The following is a 25,033-nucleotide window of genomic DNA, read 5'->3' as shown; positions in this document are numbered from 1 at the left end:
TCCACCTTTAGTGCTTCGTTTTGGGTTAGGTGGCCGAAAGGTGTGGTATGAATTATAGCCTGGTAACGCAGGGGTGCTCTCTGGAGCTTTGAACCAGGCCTCTGTCACTGCACAGATGTCGATGTTCTCCATTTTAAGGAGTGCCTTGAGTGAGTGCATTTTGAGGTTTAGACTTCTAGCATTGAGTAGCATTACCCTCAGATTTTGCTTGCTTGTACCTGTTACGGTGGTGAATTTGTCATTTGAACCTTGTCTAAAAAAGGCACTATAGGGGTGGCACGAGCCTTAGCCAGTATCCAGAATCCCAAGGCGACAGGTGCAGGCCATCTTTGGCAAAGCATCGTGGTCTGTCGATCATGTCGTCCCAGGCAGACAAATACTGGATCCCCTTAGAATGACACCAGAAGCTTAGCCAATTGTTGAAGTCAATCATTTTGTCCTTGTACTGTGGTATCATTTTGGGTGATGGCAGGATGCTACTCAGGACTAGGGTCATACCGGCCTGGGCTACAAGATCGGAGAGCTCCTCAATGTCTCTTTTCATGTAGTCCAGGGAGGTATGTCTCAGGTCATTCTCACCAACATGGACAATGACAGTGTCATATTTGTACTTGTTGTGGAGTGACCTGAGTGCATGTGTTATGTGGCAGATCCTGGTACCTGACAGGCAGCTGACAGTAACTTTCTCCTTGTTTAGCCTTGTGAGTGGAACATCAGTGTGCCTGACTATAGAGTCACCAAAGACTAGAGTGTTGGGTATGTTATGCCTTATGGGCTGTGGTTGAGTGGCACACTGAGTTTGTTTGCTATGTGTCATTTGGGTTGTGTTAGGGGGTGGAGTTTGCTTGCGTTTCTGCTTTGGAGGTCCCTGATGCTTGGACAGGTTTTTATTGGGAGCCTCCGTGAATGTAGATGTGTGTTTTGTGTTTCTATGTGTGTGTTTTGGTGATGTAGGTTTTGAGGGACTATGTGATGAGTGTGGTGTGGTGCAAGTGTTTACCTTCTCCTCTTGACTGTCTAGTCCAGTCTTGAGTGGAGAGATGTTTGCTTCCAGTTTGGCTATATAAGTGCATCTCTCACAGGTTGTAGTGTTGGGTGGTAGGAGGAGATTTGTCTGTGTACATGAGGCAATTGCTGTACTGCCCCAAGATGCCCATATTCATCAGGTAGACAGGAGAAATCACCGGGAGCTGACCCTTAGACATGCCTGGATAGGTGCTTATTTATTAAGTACTAAAAACTGCTTTCCTGTAGACAAGTGAGGAAAGTTGAGTGCTGTAGTAATTTGCAGCTTATTTACTGCTTACAACGAGTTCTGAACAAGTGCTAAGTTCAAAGAAACAGATTTGAGTGCTGAAACTAGAAAACTGGCTAGTTCTGAGAAACAAAATTAATCTAGAAGGTTTCCCTCCAACACAGAAAGGCTTGGGGGCTCAGAAGCCTACAAACAGTCTAGACCACTTACAGGAAAGGCAAGAAACAAGCTTGCAGTGTTATGTCCAGTTTTAGCTTGTTGGGCAGCAGCTCTGTTAAAGTGAGACAACCCATCATAAAACACCTTTTTGAAATAGCAAGAAAAAGCACAGAGGAGAACCACAGCCAATGAAAACACACTACAGTTCACCCTCAAAGCAAACACATGCACAGAACTAACTTTACTTCCCTCCTTCTGCCACTAGAAAAAAAGCCAAGAGAATGAGTTTAAACTTGATCAGTGTGACAGTTAAAACAGTACATTCAAGTCAGTATGCTTCTAAATAAAGAAAATAATAACTGATTTCAAACACAACAAAGGAAATCCTAGCCCAGATCATCTTGGCTTAGAAGTGCAGAGTCAGATTGGTTTTAGATAGTTCCAATCTCTTAGAGTTTATCTTGACAGGCAGAAACTGTTTGTAAAAAGAGAGGCTGCCTGTGCTAAAATGCCATTTTAAAATAGGAAAAATGTTATATTACAGCATACTTGACAAAAACAACACACTGAATTTAGCCCTGAAAGCAAATAATCAAAATACTAAGTGATTTTAAACAGAAAAAGGGAAACCCTAGCTCAGATGGTCTGGACTTCCGAGTGCAGATTCAGATCTTTTTTTAGCGGGTCAGAAACCTTGAGCATTTAGCTAATCAAGTAGCAACTCTTTCTAAAAGAGAGACAACCCATGCTAAAACACCTTTTTCAAACAGCAAGAAAGGCTCAGTAGAGCATAACACCCAATAGTAACACACTGAATTTTTACCTTGTATGAAAATACACACATGGAACTAGCCTGGCTTCCCTCCTTCAGGCAGCTGAAAGAAAGCCAAGAAACTAAATTCAAGATTGATGACTGCAGCAGCTAAAAACAGTACAGACAAGTCAGTATACTTCTAAATAATATACTTCCAGAAACAAATAGCACAGACTGGCACCAGGATGCATCTTGTTTAGCTTTCACCGTAAGACAAGGCAAGTGGAGCAGTATCTTCTCACGTTGTAACTAGCACTAAATTATAATAAAACAATGCCTAAAAACATTTCGTGTAGTAGTCACTCATTACTATTGTCATTGCAGTACACAGAGGACAATGATCAAGCTTCACATTCAAGAAGAAGGCAATTTTGTTAAGCACCTCACACTGGTGCATAACAGCAGCCACCAAAGAACCATACCTGAAGCATTTTCACAGCTTTATAAACTGTCATAGATTACATTGTCTCTGCTTCTGTCTGTTTGTCTCTTACTTACACACACACACACACACACACACACACACACACACACACACACACACACACATGAAGTGTCTACTGACCATTAAAGCCATTTAATATTTCAGATGGACACCTTACTTCTGTTCACGGTCTGTATGAGTGCTCTTAAGTATTTTACAACTTTTGAAGCTGCAAAACTCCCTAGAAAAGGACTTACCCAAAGCAGGTACATTATCCTGGGGCTAATGCTTTTTTTCAATGAACAGCAAACTAAGACAGCACTCCTTCTTCCAAGAAATTATTTTATTTATGTTCACATACCGGTTTCAGCTGCATAAGCCTTCATCAGTGTAAAGAACCACATGAAACATCTCACTATAAAATACTTTCTACTTACATCTGCTTACATCCAATTGGTCAATCTCAAACAATCATTTAACCCTGGTGGAAACAGGCCTCCTAAACTTATAATCCACCTTTTTTCTTTTTGTTCCAACACCTTATGCCATACACCTTTATTATTCCTCTTCTAACTAATTATATCAATAATAGTGAAATAAAACCTGGCAGTATTATGTTGCAGAGTGTGTTTATATAAAGCATTAGAAGTTTTTTTACATTTAATATCAATTATATGTTCTATTATCCTAAATTTTAAAGGACGGGAAGTCTGACCAATGTAAAAAGCTGAACAGTTACAGGTGGCTAAATATATCACCCAGTCAGTATTACAGTTGCCAAACATTGTGATATCAATAACCTGTGAGGTATTTGACGATGGAAATTGCTCAGTTTTATAAACATATTTGCAGTTACTATACTTTCCACAAGGTTGGCATCCTTTAATTCAATGCCCTCCAAGTGACAATTGACCCATAGGTGAACCTGCCTCTATATTCTTTTTATAATGGTTAAACCAACCCCCTAAAGTGTTTCCATGCCCAAATGTAAATAAACAGTTGTCTGGTAAAATATTACTTAAATTTTCATCCAAGAGCAATATGTGCCAGTATTTTCTCACAAGATCCATAAAAAATTTTGTATTATTTCCAAAATTCATAACCATCCTTAGAGGCCCCTCTGCCACCGTTTTAGATTTATATTTTAAAATCTACTTCCTATCTATATCCTGGTTGGAGTTTAATATTTCCTGACATCTGTGTATCCCTTTTCAGCAAATCTCCTGACCAAATCTCCAGCTTCTTGAACATAGTCTAACTCAAAAGAACAAAGCCTTTTTAATCTAAGAAACTGAGCTTTCGGTATATTCTTAACTATATGTGGAGGATGACAGCTATTGGCCTGCAATAAAGTATTTACTTCTGGAAATTTCCTAAAGACACTACTACTAAGTGTCCCATCTGGTTCAACCTGTACCTCTACAGCTAGAAAAGTGATTTTCCTTGGGTCATGATGATCAGTAAATTGTATACCCCATTTATTCTCATTTAAATACTGTACAAATTCCAATAAATAGGTAGCATCTGACCTCCAGACCAAACAGCAGTCACCCAAATACTTTCTCCAGATGTCCATTGATTCTAGGTAAATATTATATAGATTATCATAAATAATTTGCTCCCCCACAAACCCCATGAAGAGGTCAGCATAAATTGGTGCAAAGGATGCCCCCATAGCAGTACCATGTAACTGTAAATAGCATTCTTCCTTAAAATAAATTACATTTTTCATCAATACATGTTCTGTTAAACATAATAAGAAAGTATTGAACCCTGGACAGTATATATATGTTCTGTTCAACCAATATTCTATGGCCAGTAATCCTGTCAAATACTAGTGTACAATGCTTTAACGTCCAAAGTGCAAGAAGCCATCCTGAATCCAACTGCATGTCCCCTATAATTGATAAAAGCTCTGTCGTATCCTGAATTCTAGATCTTAACAGACTTAACAATGTTTTTAAATAATATGACAAAAAATCTGTCAATGGCTCAGTCAGTGAACCATTCCCTGCTACAATTGGCCTTCCTGGCCAGCTCTTTGCATTTTTATGGATTTTGGGTAACATATAAAAGTATTGCCTTATAGGATCCTGTACTATCAACTGATACAAAACATCTTTAGAGATAATCTCTTCCTTATAGGTGTTTTTAAAAACATATTAATTTCCACCTTAAACTTGGGGGTTGGGTCAAGATACATTCTTTGATAAAACCGTTGGTCAGATAATTGGGCCTTGGCCTCAGCACAATACATGGCCCAATCCCAAACAACCACCTGACCCCCCCTTATCAGCCTTGTTAATCACACTTTGCTTATTTTCAGATAACTTCTTGAATGCCAACCACTCCATTTTATTCAAATTTGGATGGGGAGTTTTTATAAACTCCCTATACTGAAAATGCAAGTCCTTTAAATTTTTTTGCTGAAAACTGGCCACTTACTTATTCATAGGAAGTGTAAATTTAGATGACTTAAATCTAAATTTTCAGATATTTTGAACTCCTCCTTCCTGTTTATCAAAAAACAACCCAAGATTTAATAAGCAGCAAAAAGCAACCACATCCTTTGCAAAAACATCTTCCGATACTGAATAACCAGGAATAAAACATAAACCTTTATTAAGCAACTCAGTTTCAGTAGGTGACAATACCACAGAAGAAATATATACATTACTACTCTTTTTTATTTTGTCAACATCAGCTGTAGGATTGTCTCTAAATTGGCTGTTCCTGTATCTGTGTTTCCTTCCACCCCTTCTAATTCTTCTAAAGGGATAAATCCAGACTTTCCTTTAGCTGCAGGAGACACAGAAACTTCCCCATCTGTATCATTAGCTGAGGAACTTTCTCCAGCCAATGAATCCAAAATGAATCAAGTTCTAAAGGACACAAGGACAAAATAAGTACAAATACCTAAATACACATCATAAAATGTATGAAATATGTATAAAATGTTGTATAAAATATATTTAAAATACAAATAAGTATATTTATAAAAACTTATTAAAATTCCTATAATAATAAATACATAACTAAGGAACACATAAAATCACATAAAAGTCCTGATCCTCTGACTCCAACTAGTGATGTATATTTATGTATTTGTACTTATTTTGTCCTTTTGTCCTTTAGAACTCGATAATTAATTTTGGGTTCATTTTTTAATTAAGAAAAGATTTTTATTGGTAGTTCGTGTAAATTGGGCAGATATAAGAAGGGGGGGTTTACTTAATTTAAACTACATCTGAAGAAGTCTCATATAGACGAAAACATGGTGATTCATTAAGGCATTTATGCGTATGTAGATCTGGTTATGTTTTGTATACAACTGTACTTCATTTTGGAACATTAAACTAACTTTATCCTGTGAGTGTTAGTTGTCCTTCCTAAGTGCCTGTCCTTGTGGTTAATAGTTTTTTAATTGGGCACTTTTTCTCTATTTTACATTGTTTATTAGCTTTACAGATTTGTTATCCAAGTGTGATCTTTCTAGGTGCAATGTTCTGCTGTAGATCTTTCTTGTTCAACTTTTTTGATTACTCAGTGTGAATGAAGAGTATTGTCAGGGACATATCTTCTTCAGCTGCAATGTTGTTCACTACATATGTACAGTATGCAATATTACAGTGTATTGCATTAAAATATTTTTACTTCTGTGCATTTTTTTACTAACATGATAAACAAAGGAAAGCCTGTCCATCCAAATTCAAACAGGAAACATAACTACAGACCATGGTACAACTCTATTCATAACAAAGTGAAGTGGAGGTCATATCCTTTTTTATGGTTCTTCCGGAGAAATACTGAATAAGCAATGCAAATAATTTTAACAAATGTATTCGGTATGTGTCAAATGTATCAGTAATGAATGATGAAGTCAAGTCTGGGAGATACATAATCTCAAGGTGGTGATTAGCAATGTAGCTCTATTGCAGCAATATCTGAGTTTAATAACTGTAAAAAATTATTACAAAAAGAACAAACCGACTAAGAAATCATGTTATATGAATCACTTGAAAAAGCATGCTCCTATGTGAAGCAGCTTGTACATGTAATTTTACTGATTACGTGTTAACAGTAAACTTTGCTTGGTTTCTGAGTGAGTCTGATGTTCTGTGATAGGTATGTAAGCTCTACATAGTACAACAGATCAGATTCCTTACATAGGAATGATGTACTATAGCCACAGTGCCAAACAGGAAATGTACTCCTGTGAAGCTTTACTGATTGACTACGATTGGTAGATAGCATATAACCATTTTAGTCAGCATCCTAGTGCCTCATGTTCTCCTTCCTCCTGTTTGTGGTATAGGTTCCAGTACCTGGAACATTTGTGTGGTATAGGTTCCAGTACTTGGAACATGTATGTGGTATAGGTTCCAGTACTTGGAACATTTGTGTGGTATAGATTCCAGTACTTGGAACATTTGTGTAGTACAGATTCCACTACTTGGAACATTTGTTGCTGCATTTCAGTGTTCAGCACAATGTGCTGCATGCTGCAACACTCAAGATGTGAACATTACTGTAGAGCCTTTCTGTTATGATCCCTGATCTACTGGTGTGCTTTTTGAGCTATATTCTAAGCAGAGAGCTCCAACAGTACACTGGGTCAATGCTTATTTTAGTAGTGATCATTAATATATAGAAATGAGCCCTGACTGTTAGTTTTTTTTTACTCTATAGGTACTTGTCTGCCTGAGTTTTCAAGACTCCGAGTCCCAGATGACCAAGCTATTGTAGATTTGGCTATGTATAACTATGTAGAGGTAAGTGAGAAGCGGTACTGATGACAACTAAAAAGTTCCTTTGCAAACCTGCCACGTAACTATCTTTCTAACTGTGCTTGTGAAGACATATTAAAAAGTTTTGAGAAGTATCAGCCTAAGCTCTCTAGAAGAGAATGTCTGCATAAAATACACATAATGCAACACAGTCATGGCTTTTGACTGGATTTGATCATCCAAGTCTGTTGTGTGATACACAGTTACATTTATTACAAATGTGACTGATTTACATTATTATTTGTGGAGATATTTACATATTACATGATACCTATCCCTGATGTCTTGGTATCAGCTGACTGTCTCTTACCTTTGTATCTTTACTCTTTTTTCATTCTTATACCTTGACCAGATTCTTGTAATTGATAATACTTGATTTGTTCTTGCACTACCTCTTGTCCCTCCTACCTCTACCTGCACTTCCCCCACTCTCCTCCCCTATCCATCCTCTTTCCCTTCTGACTCCCATAAATACCCTGGATTTGATGGGGCGCCATCTTTAGTAATCTAGAATAGGACCTGGCTGCTGTCTGCTCCTCTCCTAGCGTCTCTCATTCCCTGTGGTAAGTAATGCATCTGAGTGAAGTTGTTTAAACAATTTAACTGCTGTAATGATAAAGAGCGTGATGTGTATATAATATTCGTAACTACGCTACTGCTGTTTATACTGCTTTAGGATGTATTTATTTGCAAAGTCTTCTTAAATGTTGTTGCTGAATATATTTTACAAACGTGCTTACTGCTTCAACTTACTTTGAATTCTCCCTCTGTAGTCGCACATTGTTCTGGGTGTCCGTTGCTCTTTAACTGAATTGTCTAACTACTTTACTGCTGTTTATATTGCTTTAGTAAACATTGTTTAGGGTGTCTGATGCATTTTATTGAATTGTTTAGCTCTCAGAACTCCAGAATCCCCATTGGCGAGGTCAATTGCTGTGTCCCGCCTTTTTTCTCCCAAGTATAGTTGAATGCTTGCTTAGACTAATTCTCATTCTGAGGAATAATCTAAACTTATACCCTATTAAGACTTGTTTAAAATAAGACGCCAACAGACAGAACTTACTTTGAATCTGCCTCTCTAGTTGAACATTGTTTAGGGTGTCCATTGCTTTATTTGTATTGTTTAGCTACTCTACTGCTGTTTATATTGCTTTAGTAAACATTGTTCAGTGTACCCGATGCATTTTATTTAATTTGTCTAGCTCTCAAAAAGCCTGAATTCCCATCGGCATGGTCAATTACTGTGTCCCGCCTTTTTCCCCCAAAAAAACAGATGAATGCTAGCTTAGTTAAATTGTCATGCTGTGGAATAATCTAAACTTATACCCCATTAGGATTTGCTTAAATAAGACGCCAAGACAGAACAGGTTCCAAACACAGCGGTATCTTATTTAATCAAAGGTAGCGTGCTAGCTATCTATAGTACTCGCTTTGTTGTGTACTAACCAGTCCTGAACCACTTAGTTCTTTTCTAAACCGGCAAAGGCAGTAGCAACGACCGTACCCTAGTGGTACCTTTCTCTGGTGGCTTTTTTTCCACTGGTCCCCAAAGTGTAATTTGGCCCTTTTGAACGCACTGGCGGCTTAGCGAAGGCATCTTGAACCTGATTTTATGCCTTTTGAAGCAAAGCACCTCCATATGGTACAGATTAAACCTATCCCCTAATGTTAACTATTCAATGTTTGCCGTCGCTGAACACATTCCTGTTCAAAATCAGTGACAACTTTTTTCCCTTGAGCAAGTGCAACGTGCAACTTATTTCACTTCACTGCTGGGTACAATTCAACTAGTCCCCTAACCTTACTGCTTATTTCTTGAAAGTGCCGGCAATCAGCTATAGCTACTCTGGTACCCCTAGTGGCACCTCTCTTGGTTGGTTCATCATTTACCACTGCTCCCTTGAGTGTTTTTTTTTTTGGCTCTTGTGTGTACTGAGTACTGCACCTTACACGTGGCGGCTAAGCGAGGACACTTGAACTTCCTCTCATAACAATCTGCTGCTTCGCTTTCCTACCTCATTATGGAGCTGTGAAGACGTTTTAGAACCCTTTAAGTAACTTCTGGCTACTTAATTAGAACGCCACTCTACCGAAACCAGCTGTAAGCTTCCCTGCACCACTATTCATCCTTTGTCAAGCCTGTAATTAGCTCTCAAACTTGACAATGCCCCACTACTTTTAATCAGAAGAATAGCCCTACTATTCCATCTACATTTACGTTTCTGGCGTTCAAGCCGAGAAGTGGCCGTGTAACTACGGCTCTCTCATAGTGATCACCATAAGTAGCCCTTCTGACACCCGTATTGAGCATAGTACAAGACGCTTAATTGCTAATAATGAACGCAGAGTAAATGTAACTGCATTGATACTAACCATATATAGTCTTTGTCTATATCATGTGCAATTTGTATCCACACTATCCTAAACCTGTGCTAACTTTGATTTTTCTCTCCTACCTTGTCTCCTTTTCCATTTAAGCTTTCCCTGCTCTTCCTGTGCCTCCAACACTTGACTACAGGAACCAAAGGACCCTCTCCAAACTACAGTGGAGTTTACCTTCAGCATTAGACTCCCAGCATCCCCATTCAAGGAAACTAGAAAAGTATGTTTGCTGTCTAACTACTGCCAGATAGCTTCTCCTCCGCTGTACCATTACTACAGGGTCTAAGCACGTTCAGAGTCTGGTCAGCCAGCAGCCTCTACCCCCCTCCCTCTGCAATTTTCTAACACCCCTTCTTTCTCTAGTGAGTTCACGCAACTTCCACCCCAGCTTTCACCCCTCTCCTAGCTTCACACAGCTGCCTCCCTCATAGAGCCACCTGTAATTATAGACCTGGCCACTAGGGGGCTCCCTTCTTCCCAGTCCTATCTGTACTCTTTAGCCTCCTGAGTCTTTTCTACTTACTTTATCTTTTCTGTTACCCCAGACCTATTTTTCTCTAGCTCCTCCAACTATACCTTGTACTCTTCTTTCTTTTTCTACCATCTCTAGGCTCTTTCTTCACTGCTTTTATCTACTTAAGATTTAGAAAACGTACCTTCTGAAGCCTGCACTGCTGATTGTTTTTTCTCCCACAACTGCTTCTTACCAGCTGCTTCTTACCTGTTTCTACCCGCTCCGTTCGCCCTGCGGGCTCACTCCGCTCCCCTACCCTGCCCCCAATTCCCACCCGCCCCCAGTGCTCCTACCTTTATAGTACTATTGACCACACCCCCTATCTTACCTACCCAATCAGATAAGTACCTTTCTTACACTCACTCCGCCCCTTCTACTGAACATCATACTCACTAATTAACTAACCAACTCCTACCCTATTTACCTAAGCTCAAACTACTTCTCAGCTTGTAGAACTACAACCTTCCTTTCTCTTCCTTGTGCATCTCCCTAACTTTTAAAATGCACAGAACATCAATCCCTCCTCAACTAAAACTTCTTATCTGTTTATCACTTCTTTCCTGTCTTGTTACTTCTTACCTCTTAACCTCTTACGAATACCCACTTCACTCTACCATTCCTTTTTCATCCAAACATACCTCTACACCTACATGTACTTTCTCTCCTACCTTCTCAAATGTCACTACTCGACCCAATTACCTACTAGGCAAACTCCACAGACTTGCATATTTTAAGTTAAACAAACCAAAATCAAAGAAACTAACAGATAACTTTCACAAACCACTCCTGCCAGGAGACTTCATATTCCTCCACTTACTGCTGGACGGAGATATTAATCCCAACCCTGGCCCACATCATATCAATTCCAACAACCACAAAAAACATGGCAAACCTAGTTCTCTATCATCTACCAAACCTACCAACTCTCTCTCTATAGCCCATCTAAATATACGAAGTATTTGTAACAAAACTACTCAGGTTCATGCCCTTCTAGAAACATATCAATTTGATATTTTATGCTTAACTGAAACATGGCTAAAGCCCTCCATTAAAGACAATGAAATTACCCCACCCGGATATAACATCATTAGACTTGATCGCACTACAAAAAAGGGTGGAGGGGTTGCAATTCTCTATAAAGCACAAATCCAAACTAGTATTATAGATCAGACTCTTTGCCTTGATAATCATGCAGAAATACTCAGCTCTAAACTTCAAATCAACTCTACTAAGGCCATAAATATAATTTGTGTTTACCTTCCCCCAGGAAATAACATTAACACACTCGAATGCATTCTAAGTTCACTCTACAACTATTTCCCTCAAGAAACACTACTCCTAGGTGATTTCAACATCGATTGGTATTCCTGTAATAGTAATAATCCTACCTCCCATATAAACCTCCATGGCTTTACCCAACTCATAAACAGTCCTACAAGAATAAATAAAACCAACAAAAATGATACCATCTTAGACTGGATTCTTACTAATACTCCTCAACAAACCTACCAATCAGGTACTCTCCCAGATAATCTAAGCGACCACTCACTTACTTATGTCATTAGGCATAAAACCAACCTAATTTTACCGACCATATACAGAACACTACGTTCAAAAAAGCATTTTAACTCTGAAGATTTTCTAGCTGAATTATTACAATGTAATTGGTCCCCACTAAAATACCTCCCTCTTAATGAAGCAGTAGAAGTCTTTAATTCAACATTCTTATCTATCCTTGACCATTATGCTCCTAGTCGCACTATTAGAACCAAAGCTAAAGCAGCACCCTGGCTGACCAACAATACTAAGCAAAAAATCATCCTCAGAAACAAATCTTGGACCAAATGGCGTACCACAAAGAATCCAACTGACCACCAAAACTTCCGAGAACTTAGAAATAGTACAAAAAAAAACATCCTAATAGACAAAAAGAATTATTACCTTCAATTACCAACCAACTAAAACACCTATTCTCTCTAACCTCATTTCACCATACAATAATCTGAAACCTCCAAAAAGGAACCAAAAAGATTTTGGTCCAGTATTAATAATCTTTTATCCCCAGGCCAATCCATAACACCTAACCCTCAGGACTGCAACCCAGAGAACCCCATATAAACAGCCAATGACTTTAATTCCTTCTTCACTAATACTATTCAAACTCTTGCTAGTTGCCTAACACCCGACACCTCCAAGCTACTTTCACCTACTTTAAATCTACCTCCTTCATTTCACTTACAACCTGTATCTACCTCCTTTATCTTATCACTGCTCCAAAAACTAAAACCTACCACTCCTTCTGCAGATAAACATCCTGCAGAATTCTTGCAAATAGGAGCCAAAGCCATTGCCTATCCCATCTCTATTCTGATAAATAGATCCATAAAGGAAGGACTTTTTCCCTCTATCTAGAAGATATCACACATCATCCCTCTACACAAAGGAGGTAAGTCAAATGACTTCTCTAACTTTCGTCCCATAGCACTCCTATCACCTATAGCTAAAAATCATGGAAAAATGTATCGATAAGCAACTTCTTAATCACCTTCTGCACAACAACCTACTTGCTAACTGTCAGCATGGATTCACACCTTCCCACAGTACTACCACAGCTCTACTCTCCTTTACCAACTCAATCAACTATAACCGTAATAATAATAATCTATCATCATCAGTCTTCATTGACTTATCTAAAGCTTTCGACATGGTTAACCATAAACTTCTTCTGCACATACTAAAATCTCTCTCACTTGACTTTCCTTCCTTAACTTGGTTCATGTCTTACCTAGAAAACTGGCAACAGGCAGTTATCTGGAAAAATGCACTATCCAATCTCCTCCCCATCTCTTTAGGTGTACCACAAGGCTCTATCTTAGGCCCCCTTCTATTTTCCATCTTTATTAATGACCTCCAGTCAGCTATCCCATATACCACCTGTATACAATATGCAGACGATTCTACTATTATCTGCACTGCTAAGTCTCAAACTGAACTACAGTTAATAACCCAAAAAGCTTTTACCACTGTTGAACAATGGTTCTCCGATCGTTGCCTACTACTCAACCCCAAGAAAACAAAACTGCTATTATTTTTACCATCCCATAGATCTACCCCACTAAACCTCACTCTTACTTCCACTGATAGTACTCTCATCTCACCAGTTTCAACTACTAAACTTTTAGGTATAACTATATACAATAATCTCAACTTTGAGACTCACATCAACAACACAATAAAAATAGTTAATAAAAAAATTGGATCCCTTTACAGAATTAAACCCTTCCTCACACCCGAAGCAAGGACAACCTTAGCCAGATCTCACCTTATCTCTACTCTTCTATATGCTTCCCCCATATACACTAATCTCTCCAAAAATAACCTCAAGAAACTAACAATATCTTACCATAACATTGCTCGATTTGCAGCAGTATCCCCATTTAGAACTCACCACTGCCTAAACCTAAGAAAACTAGGTTGGCTTGAACTTCAGAACCAACTCAGACTTCAACAGCTCTTAATAGCTCATAAGATACTATACCAACCAACTAAAACACCTATACTCTCTAACCTCATTTCTCCATACAATAATCTGAAACATCTATGCTCTTCCAATAAACTACTGATTAATTCAACCAAACCCAATAACTCTGCAGGTGACTGTCTCTTTTCCAATTCTGTTGGAAAAATGTGGAACAAATTACCCTCTGATATCTTAACTTTGTCTTCTCTCCCACATTTTAAGAAACAGCTGAAAATTCATCTTAATAAACACTGGCTGTGCTCCTGCACCTACCCAGCTTAACTCTACTTCTACCTCTTTAACCTTTCTTTCCCTATAATTCCTGCATTTACCTTTGTGTATATTCCTCGTAGCTCCCCCTTTATAAAATATTGTACACAGTCATATGTTTATTCTCTTTTGATAAAAAAAAAAAAAAAAAATCTTTTAAAATCATTTGCTTATTATACTTATGTTTTTGCTCATATTATGTTTATATAATACATGTATTAACTAGTCCTGATGTAAAATCCTTGTATTTGTATTGTCAATCTCTGTTTTTAGTATCTTATAACTCTTGGAGCTTTTCTCCCTGGGCCTCTACTGAAAATGGACACATATCCAGCTAGACTAGCCTGGTCAACAAATGTAAAATAAAATATAAATAAAATAAAATAAAAATAAATAAAATAAATATTGCTTTGAAGCAATGATGAGGTAATATTTTATCAAAAACTGAAACTGCAGAATTAGTAATCTGCAATATGAACAACTTTATAAACAAATAACAATATTTGACTACACTTATTTAAGGCAGAACATATGACTCATTCTTTTAAACAAGCTTGTCTTATCCACTTATTCAAGAGTTGGGTATCCAACAACAGTCTGATCTCGTGGTTTTAGAAACAGACTTTGGGATCAGTATCATTACTTTCAGGGAACTGAAATAGGAAGTGCAAAGATTTTGTTTCATCAATAGGGAAAGACAAATAAGTTTAGAATTTTGGAAAACCTTGGTAGAAAACTCTATGCAGGTTAATACAGCTCTTGCCTCTGGCTTCTTTGAAAAGATTTTTGCCAGCCTAGCATTCTACCTGCTGCAGTAAGTATAGGGCATAGAAAGACATTAGATTAACCCAGCTGTAGCCTGAGTGGTCTTATCTGTATGCATCCCCATGGGTTCTTATAGTGTCCTTTGCACTGCTGAATGTAGGTCCCAACAACTGTAAGCAAGACGTGATGGGGGCGCATGGCTGATGATTTAGACAAATAATAGTGGGATGCTGAGTATGGAAAAATGTACGTCAATTACAGTGAATGCAAGTCAGTCACTCAATCAATCAATAAAGTACACATGCTTCAGTTGACTACTTCTAGTAAAATGAAATGTCTCTGGACATAAAATTATAGAGTTCCCAACCAGAAAAAAAGGATGTGTAACTGGATATAACAGCTGTATGTGACTAGATTGCATATGCTGATACTCAAAAATCCCTTGATTGCCATTGCTCTGTGACACGTCAAATTACCACACAAGTGGACAATAAACCTGGTGGTCAGGCACTGAAGGATTGTAGGTCACAATTTCAGATGTAAATCTGTGGTCTGAACAGTCTAGTGACTTTCTTTTTACCCTTGTTGCCAAGCAGCTGTCCTTTAGCCTACCATGTCAATTCAAATTAACATGTTAAATAAAATGGGTAAAATCATGTTCTCCTATAATTTGAAAACAATTGCATTTCAGGTGTTTTACCAAATATGCAAAAATGTTAGCACTGTTATGGAAGTTGAACAGGCAGTATAAGTAGAAGAGGTTAACAACCCAGCCTTATGGGAATGTTGGCACTATTTGCATTCATCAGTAAGAAGCCTTTTGATAACATAATTGATGTTCATGTTTCCAAATGTTTAGGCTTATTCATGCTGAAAAGGCCAGTATTAGATAAATTAACAATACAAACTTGACTGCTAGACCTTTTAAATATTTTTTTTTTATTTCTAGATGCGAGCACATGTTAATTCAAAGTGGTTTATTTTCCGAAGGCATGTTGATAATTTTCTTCACCTTCTGTTTCCTCGAACTGTTGTGCCTCTTTATACCATGGTAAGATCTAATTAAACATGTATGTTGTTCTGACACTGCATTGATTCTGTAAGACTACTGACTGAGAAAGTAATAGTGAAGTCCATGTTTTACTTTGACATTACTCTTACTTTAAGTGTGGGCCCAGCCACTGTGATCTGCTCCAGTAATGCTACGCCTAGAGCAATAGTCTTTAGCACCTGCATTGGCTAGAAGTAAACCCCAAGGGATCCTCAGAAGCATTCTTTGCATTAGAACTAAGGGTCATACAGTCACCCCTTCTCCTCACACAGGATCGTGTGTGTGTGTGTGCGTGTGTGTGTGTGTGTGTGTGTGTGTGTGTGTGTGTGTGTGTGTGTGTGTGTGTGTGTGTGTGTGTGTGCTCGCACGGGCATGCCTGTCTGTATATATACAGTGCTAAATAGTATGTCCAGCCACTACCTGTTTAGCTATGTTTATGGCTATATCAACCCACTTGCCCATCATGGGGAAATATGCCCTTTTCCCCCACTGTAGTGCAATCCGGGAGTTGGTATATATAGTTAGGGGTCTGTGTGGAGGACATAGCCCCCCCACCTAGGTGGGTTTCAGATGATATGGTGTGTATTGTGTAGTTTTGGCCAAGTGTTTACTTCCCCTGGGAAAAAGTCCATGGTTCTGTCTTTTAAGTTTTGTTATTTTCATCTCACGAAAATAATGTTCGGGATTGTGGTCTTTCGATAGTTGAAAGTAGATCCATATGTGTGTGTGTGTGTGTGTATATATATATATATATATATATATATATATATATATATATATATATATATATATATATATATATATATATGTAGATAGATAGATATAGTGCTCCATGCATTTGATCTAAATTAAAATTGGTTTAAACTCATTTTGTCTATATGCATTTGCTGTAATTCTGAATTTTAAGTATTACATTGATACGTTTCATAGAGTAATTATTTGTTGACCATGTACATTTTGTTTTGTGAGGTTAGTGTAAGTGGATGTTGGGTTCGACACACACAGCTATAGGCATGCTGAAATATGGGTGTTCTTTGTGAAATCTCACATAATGGTTTGTGGTAATTTGCTGTTTTCCTCATTGTTGTGACGTCTTGAGGTTGTTTTATTTAGCTAGAAGAAGGGGTGGGGGTAAGCCCCCCTGCAAAAACATTGTTTTCTTTTTTTTTATGTTTTCTCAATGTCATTTTGATATTTTGAGCTTTAGTTTAAATGTTTTTAGATATACTGAATTCAGATAAAGTGCTTTCAGATGAATCAGTATAGACTCTATACTATATATATATATATATATATATATATATATATATATATATATATATATATATATAAGCATTAACATGCAATGGGCCTACTTTACAAGAATGAAATTTCACTTACCCAAAACCCATAACACTGAGATGAAAAGTCCGATAGCACCACTACACCGACATCCCAGAACACTGACTTACCACTCCAGGTAAGTAACTGCTTGGCCATCCTAAACAAAAATATAAACCAAAGAAAAGCAAACTCACCCATGGGGGCTTCACCCCCCACACCTCCCTAACTAAATATACCAACTCTGAGATTGCACTACTGTGGAGGTAAGGGGCAAGTTCAACTGGATGGCCAAGCAGTTACTTACCTGGAGTGAAAAGTCGGTGTTCCGGGACGTCGGTGTTGTGCAGTCATCAACCTTTTCATCTCGACATTGTAACAGTCAGGTAAGTGAATGTTCGGGTTTCTGAAGGGGACACTACGCAATATATTATTCATGGCTCAGTTGTGCAGCAGTTTGCATTGTCGCCTCACAGCAGGAGCTTCTCCATTTCGACTCTTGACTTGGTTGCCTTCTGTGAGGAGGCTACATGTCCTCACTCTATTCATGTGGGTTTCCTATGGGTACTCCGGGTTTCTCCCATGTTACAAAGAAATGCATCTGGAGCATTTCTGCTGGGCCTCCACTGAAAATTGGTTTGTTCCAAGTCGGTCTTTCCTGGTAAACAAATGTTAAATAAATAAAATATAATGATAATATATCATATTATATTATATTATATTATATTATATTATATTATATTACATTACATTATTCCTCCTTCAGATACTTAGGACTTCATCCAGTCCTCACAAAGAATATGAACAGGTACCCAGCTTGCCTTACTCCATAACACCCTATCTCTACAAAAAAAACATCTGATTTATTTATCTATAAATATCTTAAAACTAAGTGTCTATATTTGTGATCAAATACCAAACCAAGACTAAAATAAACTGGCCACGCTCTTCCCTTTGTAAAATATCAGTTCAAGAAATTGGTGGAGATATTCACTCCAGGTCTATGTTATATCCTCGAAGAGGAATTTCATTGAATGCCTTTTCATAGACCCTTAAACTATGAACTATCATAACAGCGAATGGCCACATCAGTGTTCTTTCCCTGAGAAAGAAATTGCTTGCCCTAAAAAGAACACATCACTACAAACATTATACCCCCCACACACACACCCTCACTAAATATACCAACTCTGAGATCGCACTACAGTGGAAAAAACAGCAAACTAACAAGGATGGCCAAGACATTTCTTTCCCAGGGGAAGAAATCACTGATGTGGCCGCTCGCTGCTATGAAAGTTCGTGTTTTAAGAGTCGATGAAAAGGCATTTGATGGAGCACCTCTTTGAGGACATAATATACACCCACTCACTCCAACCCTGGTCCCAGTGTTCATAAAACCATCACTTCCAACCCCAAAATAAACCACTCACCTAATACATCTCAGCAAAAAAATCAGAACCCAAACTCACCTTTCTAAATATGAACTTAAAATGTATGTGCAATAGAATCCATGACATATATACCTACTTTACTATCTACACTCCTGATATAGTCATAGCTAATGAAATCTGGCTAAAAAAAGAAACAAAAGATAAAGAGATCACACCACCACCTGTTACAGTATACTCAGGAATGACATACAAAGCAAGTATGCTTGTGGTGTAGCAGTCATCTATAAAAAAATCCTAACCATCACCTTACTCCCACAGGAAATACCCAAATTTAACACTGCCAGCTTTCTAATAACATTCCTAAAAGTCAGCAATATGAAAACTATATGTTTAACAGAAATTTATATTCCACCAGAGAATAACATTGATGCTGCTGAAAGCATCCTGTATTGGATATCCCTACAAATTAACCATGAAACTGTAATACTTAGAGTCTTAAATATAGACTGACAACTCATAAATTCCACTACTCCCACTGAATCCATAAACTTGTAGAACTTCAGCCAATTAATAACTACACCTACTAGAATCAATAAAACTTCAGGGAAGCACTCAAAATTAGACTGGATTCTTATACTCAAACCAGACAAACTGACAAAAGTAGGCTCCCTCTCAGATAAAATAAGTGACCACATACCAGCATATGCTATTAGAACTCATCATAACCTAGATAAACATATTATCTGTAATCAAATATGAAGTACAACCAATTTCAGCAAAGATATTTTCAATGAAACACTAAAACGCTATAACTGGAATGCACTTAGAGTAATGCTGTTAGATACTGCTGTAGAACACCTTAATAACATTTATTTATTAATTTCCAATTTGATGACCGGGGATGTCCACTGGGCTCAGGGAGCCCGTTTTCAGTGGAGGTCTGGGGAGAAAAGCTCCATGTTACAAAGTTTAGATACAGATACAATATAGAAAAAAAGAACAATTTACAATTATGTTTCATGCTAGAGAGCAGGTGTAGTTTCTTAGGTACATGTTACCTTTAGATACATACACAGTATTATTAATGGACAATTTACAATTACATTTCATGTTAGAGAGCAGGTGTAAATTCTTAGGTACATGGTACAAATTTGATATTTACAATATGTACATGTGTGTGGTAGAGGATCATAGCTAGAGAGGATAGTAATCATAGCTGGAGAGGGGTTTAGAGGTGGAGAGAGAATTATAGGACTAGGTGGGGAGAATGCAGTTGCATTTTCTGTTAGAGTAAAGGTAGGAATGTAACTGAGATTTAAAGTTTTCAAAGCTTACCCAGGTCCTTAGAGAGGCTTTCGGCCACCAAACCCGGACCGAAACACTAAAGGTGGAGGCGTGTCCATATTCATTAAGGATATCCATGCCGCCAAGCTAGTTGCATCCGAGATTATCCAAGTTCAACTAACTCTGGGCAAAACCGCAATCCAGATTGTAGCTTGCTACAGACCCCCCACCATGCCCCAGGATTCCCACTCCTCTTTTCTTGATACACTGGAAAATATTAAGGTACAACCCAACACTCTAATAATGGGTGATTTCAACTACCCTACCATTAACTGGGAAAACTACTCATGTACCAACTCTTTTGCTCAATGTTTTCTGGTAATCATCAGTTCCAACTCCTTGGATCAACTTATCCACACCCCCACCAGGGGCAGCAATATCCTAGACCTGGTCATCACCAACATGGGTGACCGGTGTTCCACACCAGAGGTCAGCTCCTCGTTGGTCAGATCCGACCACAAGCTAATCACCATAGTCATCCACATCCTGCTTCCATCCTGCATTAGGAAAACAACCATAAAAAAATTTCTCCAAAGCCAACTTCACGCTTCTTAAGACAGAAATGGCAAACTTCACAACACCCATGCAGATAGACAATAGAGGTCCAACTGCTGATTCCTACACAAATGCACTTTATAAGCACTTACACGAGTGCATGGATCATGCTATCCATAACAGAACCAAGATGCTATCCTCCAAAAAAAGGAAGCCAATCTGGTGGTCTTCTGCCATAAACAAACTCTACAACAGAAGAAAGAAACTGTTGCAAAAAAGAGTAAAATCCAATGATTGGAGGAACTCCCTGGTCAGCCTCAGTAAGAAGCTGAGATCCCTCATAAAATCTTCCAAAACTAGTTATGAAAACAAAATCACCACTGATTCTAAAGACAACCACAAAGCATTCTATAGCTATGTCAAGAATCTCAATGGCAACACTCAGATCTTCTCTGAGTTACAGCACAATGACACTAAATATACAGAACCAACTGATATTGCCAACATCCTGGCAGATAGGTTCAGTGCTAACTTTACCCCGCTCTCACCCCCCCCAAAAGGGCCCATCTTTATACCGGAAGAATGCAAAGTTCCTGTACTCATAGCTGCACAGGTAAAAACCTCACTCTCCAAAGCAAAGAACACAGCATCCATGGGACCTGACAACATCCCAGGCTGCCTTCTACATGAACTACAGAATGAACTGGCACCCCACCTAAGTACCATGTTCAATCATAGCCTCACCTCAGGCTTTGTGCCCATTGAATAGCACATCGCAATGGTTATCCCACTCCACAAAGAGGCGGCCCACAACAGACCCCAGGAGCTACCACCCCATTAGCCTGACGAGCCTGGTCTGCAAGGCCATGGAACGTATCATCATGGAACTCATAAACAAAGACATTGAAGATCTCCAAACTCTAGACCCCACACAGTTCGGGTTTGTAAAAGGCAGATCATGTCTCCTAAACCTGATAGACTTCTTTGAAGTAGTCACCAAAGCCATAGATAAGGGTAAGGTGGTTCACACAGCCTATCTAGATCTCACCAAGACATTCGACACCATCCCCCCACTCTGGAATTATAGATAAACTCACTAAACTAGGTAAAAATCCCTATGTCACAAGATGGGTTGCCAACTGGCTTACTGACAGAACCCACACTGTGAAAGTAGCAAACTCCAAATCAGACTTCAGAACAGTGACAAGTGGAGTACCACAGGGTTTAGTCTTGGGTCCTCTACTGTTTGGTATCTACTTCTCTGAAGTACAGGCTAACACAGAAGGTCTTTGGCTAACAAAGTTTGCAGATGACTGCAAACTAGGAGCCATAATCGAAACTCCTAACGATGTGGACATACTACAAAAGGGCTTCACTGAGACAGATGCCTGGTGTCAAAGCCATGGCCTGAAGCTCAATGCCAAAAAGTGTATTGTCATCCGCTTTGGTAAAAACTCTGTACACATGAACTACCACATAAGTGGGAGTCTACCTAACGCCGAAAGTGTGATAAGAGACCTTGGGACACAGGTGGACAGTAGTCTCTCCTTTGATAATCACATCGCCACAGTGGTCAGGAAATCCTTCTATGTGGCTCACCTCATCACAAAAGGTTTCTCATCCAGAAAAAAAGAGGTCATTGTTCTCCTCTACTCATCACTCATTAGACCCATTATAGAGTACAACGCCCCTTTTGGTATGTACCTCACAAGACATCTACAGCAACTGGAAAGGCCACAAAAATAACTCACAAAGAGGATTACTGGCCTCAAACAGATGCCTTACACAGACCGTCTCAAAAAATTCCAGCTTTACTTCGTCACATATCTCCTACTCAGAGGTGACCTCTGCCTAACATACAAAGCTATGTCAAACCCAGAGCTGTTGGACATGCTCCACTTAAAGAAATCCCAACCCCTCCAAGATACACGCTCTAGGGACCTAAACCTTGTCACCACAATAAACAGAACATGCTGGAGGGATAGATTCCTGTCCCAGAGACTTCCCATACTCTGGAACAGACTACCTATCTATGTCAAACGGAGCTCCTCATTAGCACTCTTCAAGAAAAATCTTGATGATTGGATGGGTAATAGAAAATTCACTTCGGGGATCACTTCTGTGGTTCTGCTTGACAGGGGCACAGGAAAATAATTTTCTTGGGTGGCGAAAGCCAGGGTACCTTTTTGGCTAGGCATGTATAGGCCCTAGGGCCAATTGCCAAGTACCTACCTATGAACCTATGAAGGAAGAGAATTCCATTTTTTTGCTAAGGAAAAGGATAGCAGGAGTTGACCAGTGGGACGGTTGGATTTTCAGACACAGATTAGGTTTTGGTGAGTAGATCTGAGAGTTCTCTGAGGGGTGTAAGGGAGAAGGATGTTGCATAGAGCAGGGCACTTAGAGTGTTGAAAGATTAGTTTGTGGGCTGTGGTAATCTGAAGATAGTCTAGATGGATGGAGAGTTCAAGCCAGTGTAACAAATTAAGGGCACTACAGTGATGGGAGGAGTATTTGGCTTTGGTGACAAATTTAGAAGTCTTATTATAACAGACTTCCAATTTTGAAGTGAGTGTGGCAGATAAGTTAGTTAATAGCTAATAACATATTCTTACAGATCTTAAGTAATCTAGCACCATTACATAATAAAAGAGTAAAGTTCAGCCCCGCACCATGGCTGACAAAAGAAAAAAAAAGTCATGACAAAAGGGATAAAACCTGGAAAAATTGGTATAAAAATAGAACTCAGAATGAATTCCAGCAATTTAGACATCTTAGAAACCTTGCAAAACTCCATGTCAGACAGCATAATCAGATACTATACCAACCTACACACAAACATAAAAACAACCCAAAACTTTTTTTGGTCATTACTAAATGAACTACTGCACCTTGATAAGACCACTACTCCCTCTCCAAAAACAGACAATATGACAGACTTATTCCCACACAGTTTAATTCCTACTTTATACAATCAATATTATCTCTCTTAGACACTAATACATCTGGCCCCTCTCTCTACCCTGTCAATTAAAACCACCCATAGCTCTTCATTTTTAGTCCAGTACCTACCTTGGTTATAAGCAAGTTGATCCTTAAAGTAAAAACTACTTCCATAGCTGTAGACCAACTACCATCAGACTACCTAAAATGGCCACAGAAGTCATAGCCTTCCCTGTGTTCATACTAATTAATACATCCAGAGCAAAAAGTTACATACCATCACTGTGGAAAAAAAATCCTACATCGTGCCACTGCACAAAGGCGACACATCTACAGAGTTTAATAACTACAGACCAATAGTGATTCTCTCCCCCCTCATCAAATATTAAAGAAATGCATCCATTTGTAGCTGATGTAATACCTAGCCTCAAATAACTTGCTCTCAGAAAAACAGTATGGCTTTAGGTCCCGGCACAGCACCACTACTTCTCTACTACACTAATATAATAAACCAACGTAGAAACAATGGTCTGCTTGTATCCACCATGCTCTTAGACTTGTCAAAGGCATTTGATACTGTCTGTCACCAGTAACTGCTTGTTTGACTCTCTTCAGTTGGGCTTTCACAGTACTCCTTGTTGTGGTTTCTTAGTTACCTGAAAGTCAACAAGCCATTGAGTGGCAACAAACCTACACATCCTTTCAACCAGTTACCTCAGGTGTCCCTCGGGGCTCTATCCTGGGTCCTCTCCTATTTACTATATTTATTAATGATCTCCACACGCCTCACAGCAAGAGGTTCTCCGGTTCGATCCTCGGCTGGGGTGCCTTCTGTGCGGAGTCTGCATGTCCACCCTGTGGTCGCGTGGGTTTCCTCCGGGTGGTCCGGTTTCCTCCCACATCCCAAAGACATGCTGTAGGTGGATTGGACACACTAAATTGGCCCTAGGTGTGAGTGTGTGTGTGTGCCTTCTGTGGAAGGTTGGGCGTCGGGCTGGCAACTCGACACCGTAAAAATTCCACTGCCAATCATGAGTGGACGGTGATCCTCTGTGGCGACCCCTAACCGGGAAAAGCCGAAAGAAGAAGAAGATTAATGATCTCCACACCTCCATTCACCATGCTAGTTTAGTTCTGTATGCAGATGACTCAGCATTAATATGTGTGACCTCAACAATAAATAAGTTCCAATACATTACCCAAAGTCCTTCTCTGTAGAAAACTGGCTCAAAAAATCAAACCTCCTACGCAACCCCAAGAAAACAAAGTTAATGCTTTTTACCTCAAAAGGTTGTCAACATCAAAAGCAATTTTTTTACCATAAATTCAGCATATAATACTGTCATTGAAACTATAATTCACAGTAAATTTCTAGCCATTATAATAGATGAGAGTTTCAAATATGACCACCATATACTGCACATCAGTACATCTACACACCAGAAACTAGGGCCTTTATAGCATCAATGAATTCCTTACAGATACTGCAAGAAAAACTCTAGCTACCACCTTCTTATTGCCAACTCTGTTATAAGCTGCTCCTTTCCTGACAAACTTAAAGAATACTCAAAGAAAGAAACTTGCCTCCTGCTACAATAA

At 38.8% G+C, this 25,033-nt stretch overlaps 1 protein-coding gene across 1 annotated transcript in view; it reads left to right on the top strand.

Moving 5' to 3' along the window:
• KMO (kynurenine 3-monooxygenase) overlaps positions 1-25,033 on the top strand; it is a 616,236-nt gene that overhangs the window by 561,388 nt on the left and 29,815 nt on the right. The window contains exons 12-13 of the mRNA XM_044058035.1: positions 7,342-7,424; positions 15,840-15,941. Coding sequence (XP_043913970.1) covers positions 7,342-7,424; positions 15,840-15,941 — 185 coding nt within the window. The remainder of the gene's footprint in view (positions 1-7,341; positions 7,425-15,839; positions 15,942-25,033) is intronic.

Source organism: Protopterus annectens, chromosome 1.part2, assembly GCF_019279795.1.
Source record: "Protopterus annectens isolate FY-2018-M chromosome 1.part2, PAN1.0, whole genome shotgun sequence".
Classification (NCBI taxonomy): Eukaryota; Metazoa; Chordata; order Ceratodontiformes; family Protopteridae; genus Protopterus; species Protopterus annectens.
The sequence above is the reverse complement of the archived record's forward strand: the minus strand, read 5'-3'. Positions and strand labels throughout refer to the sequence as shown.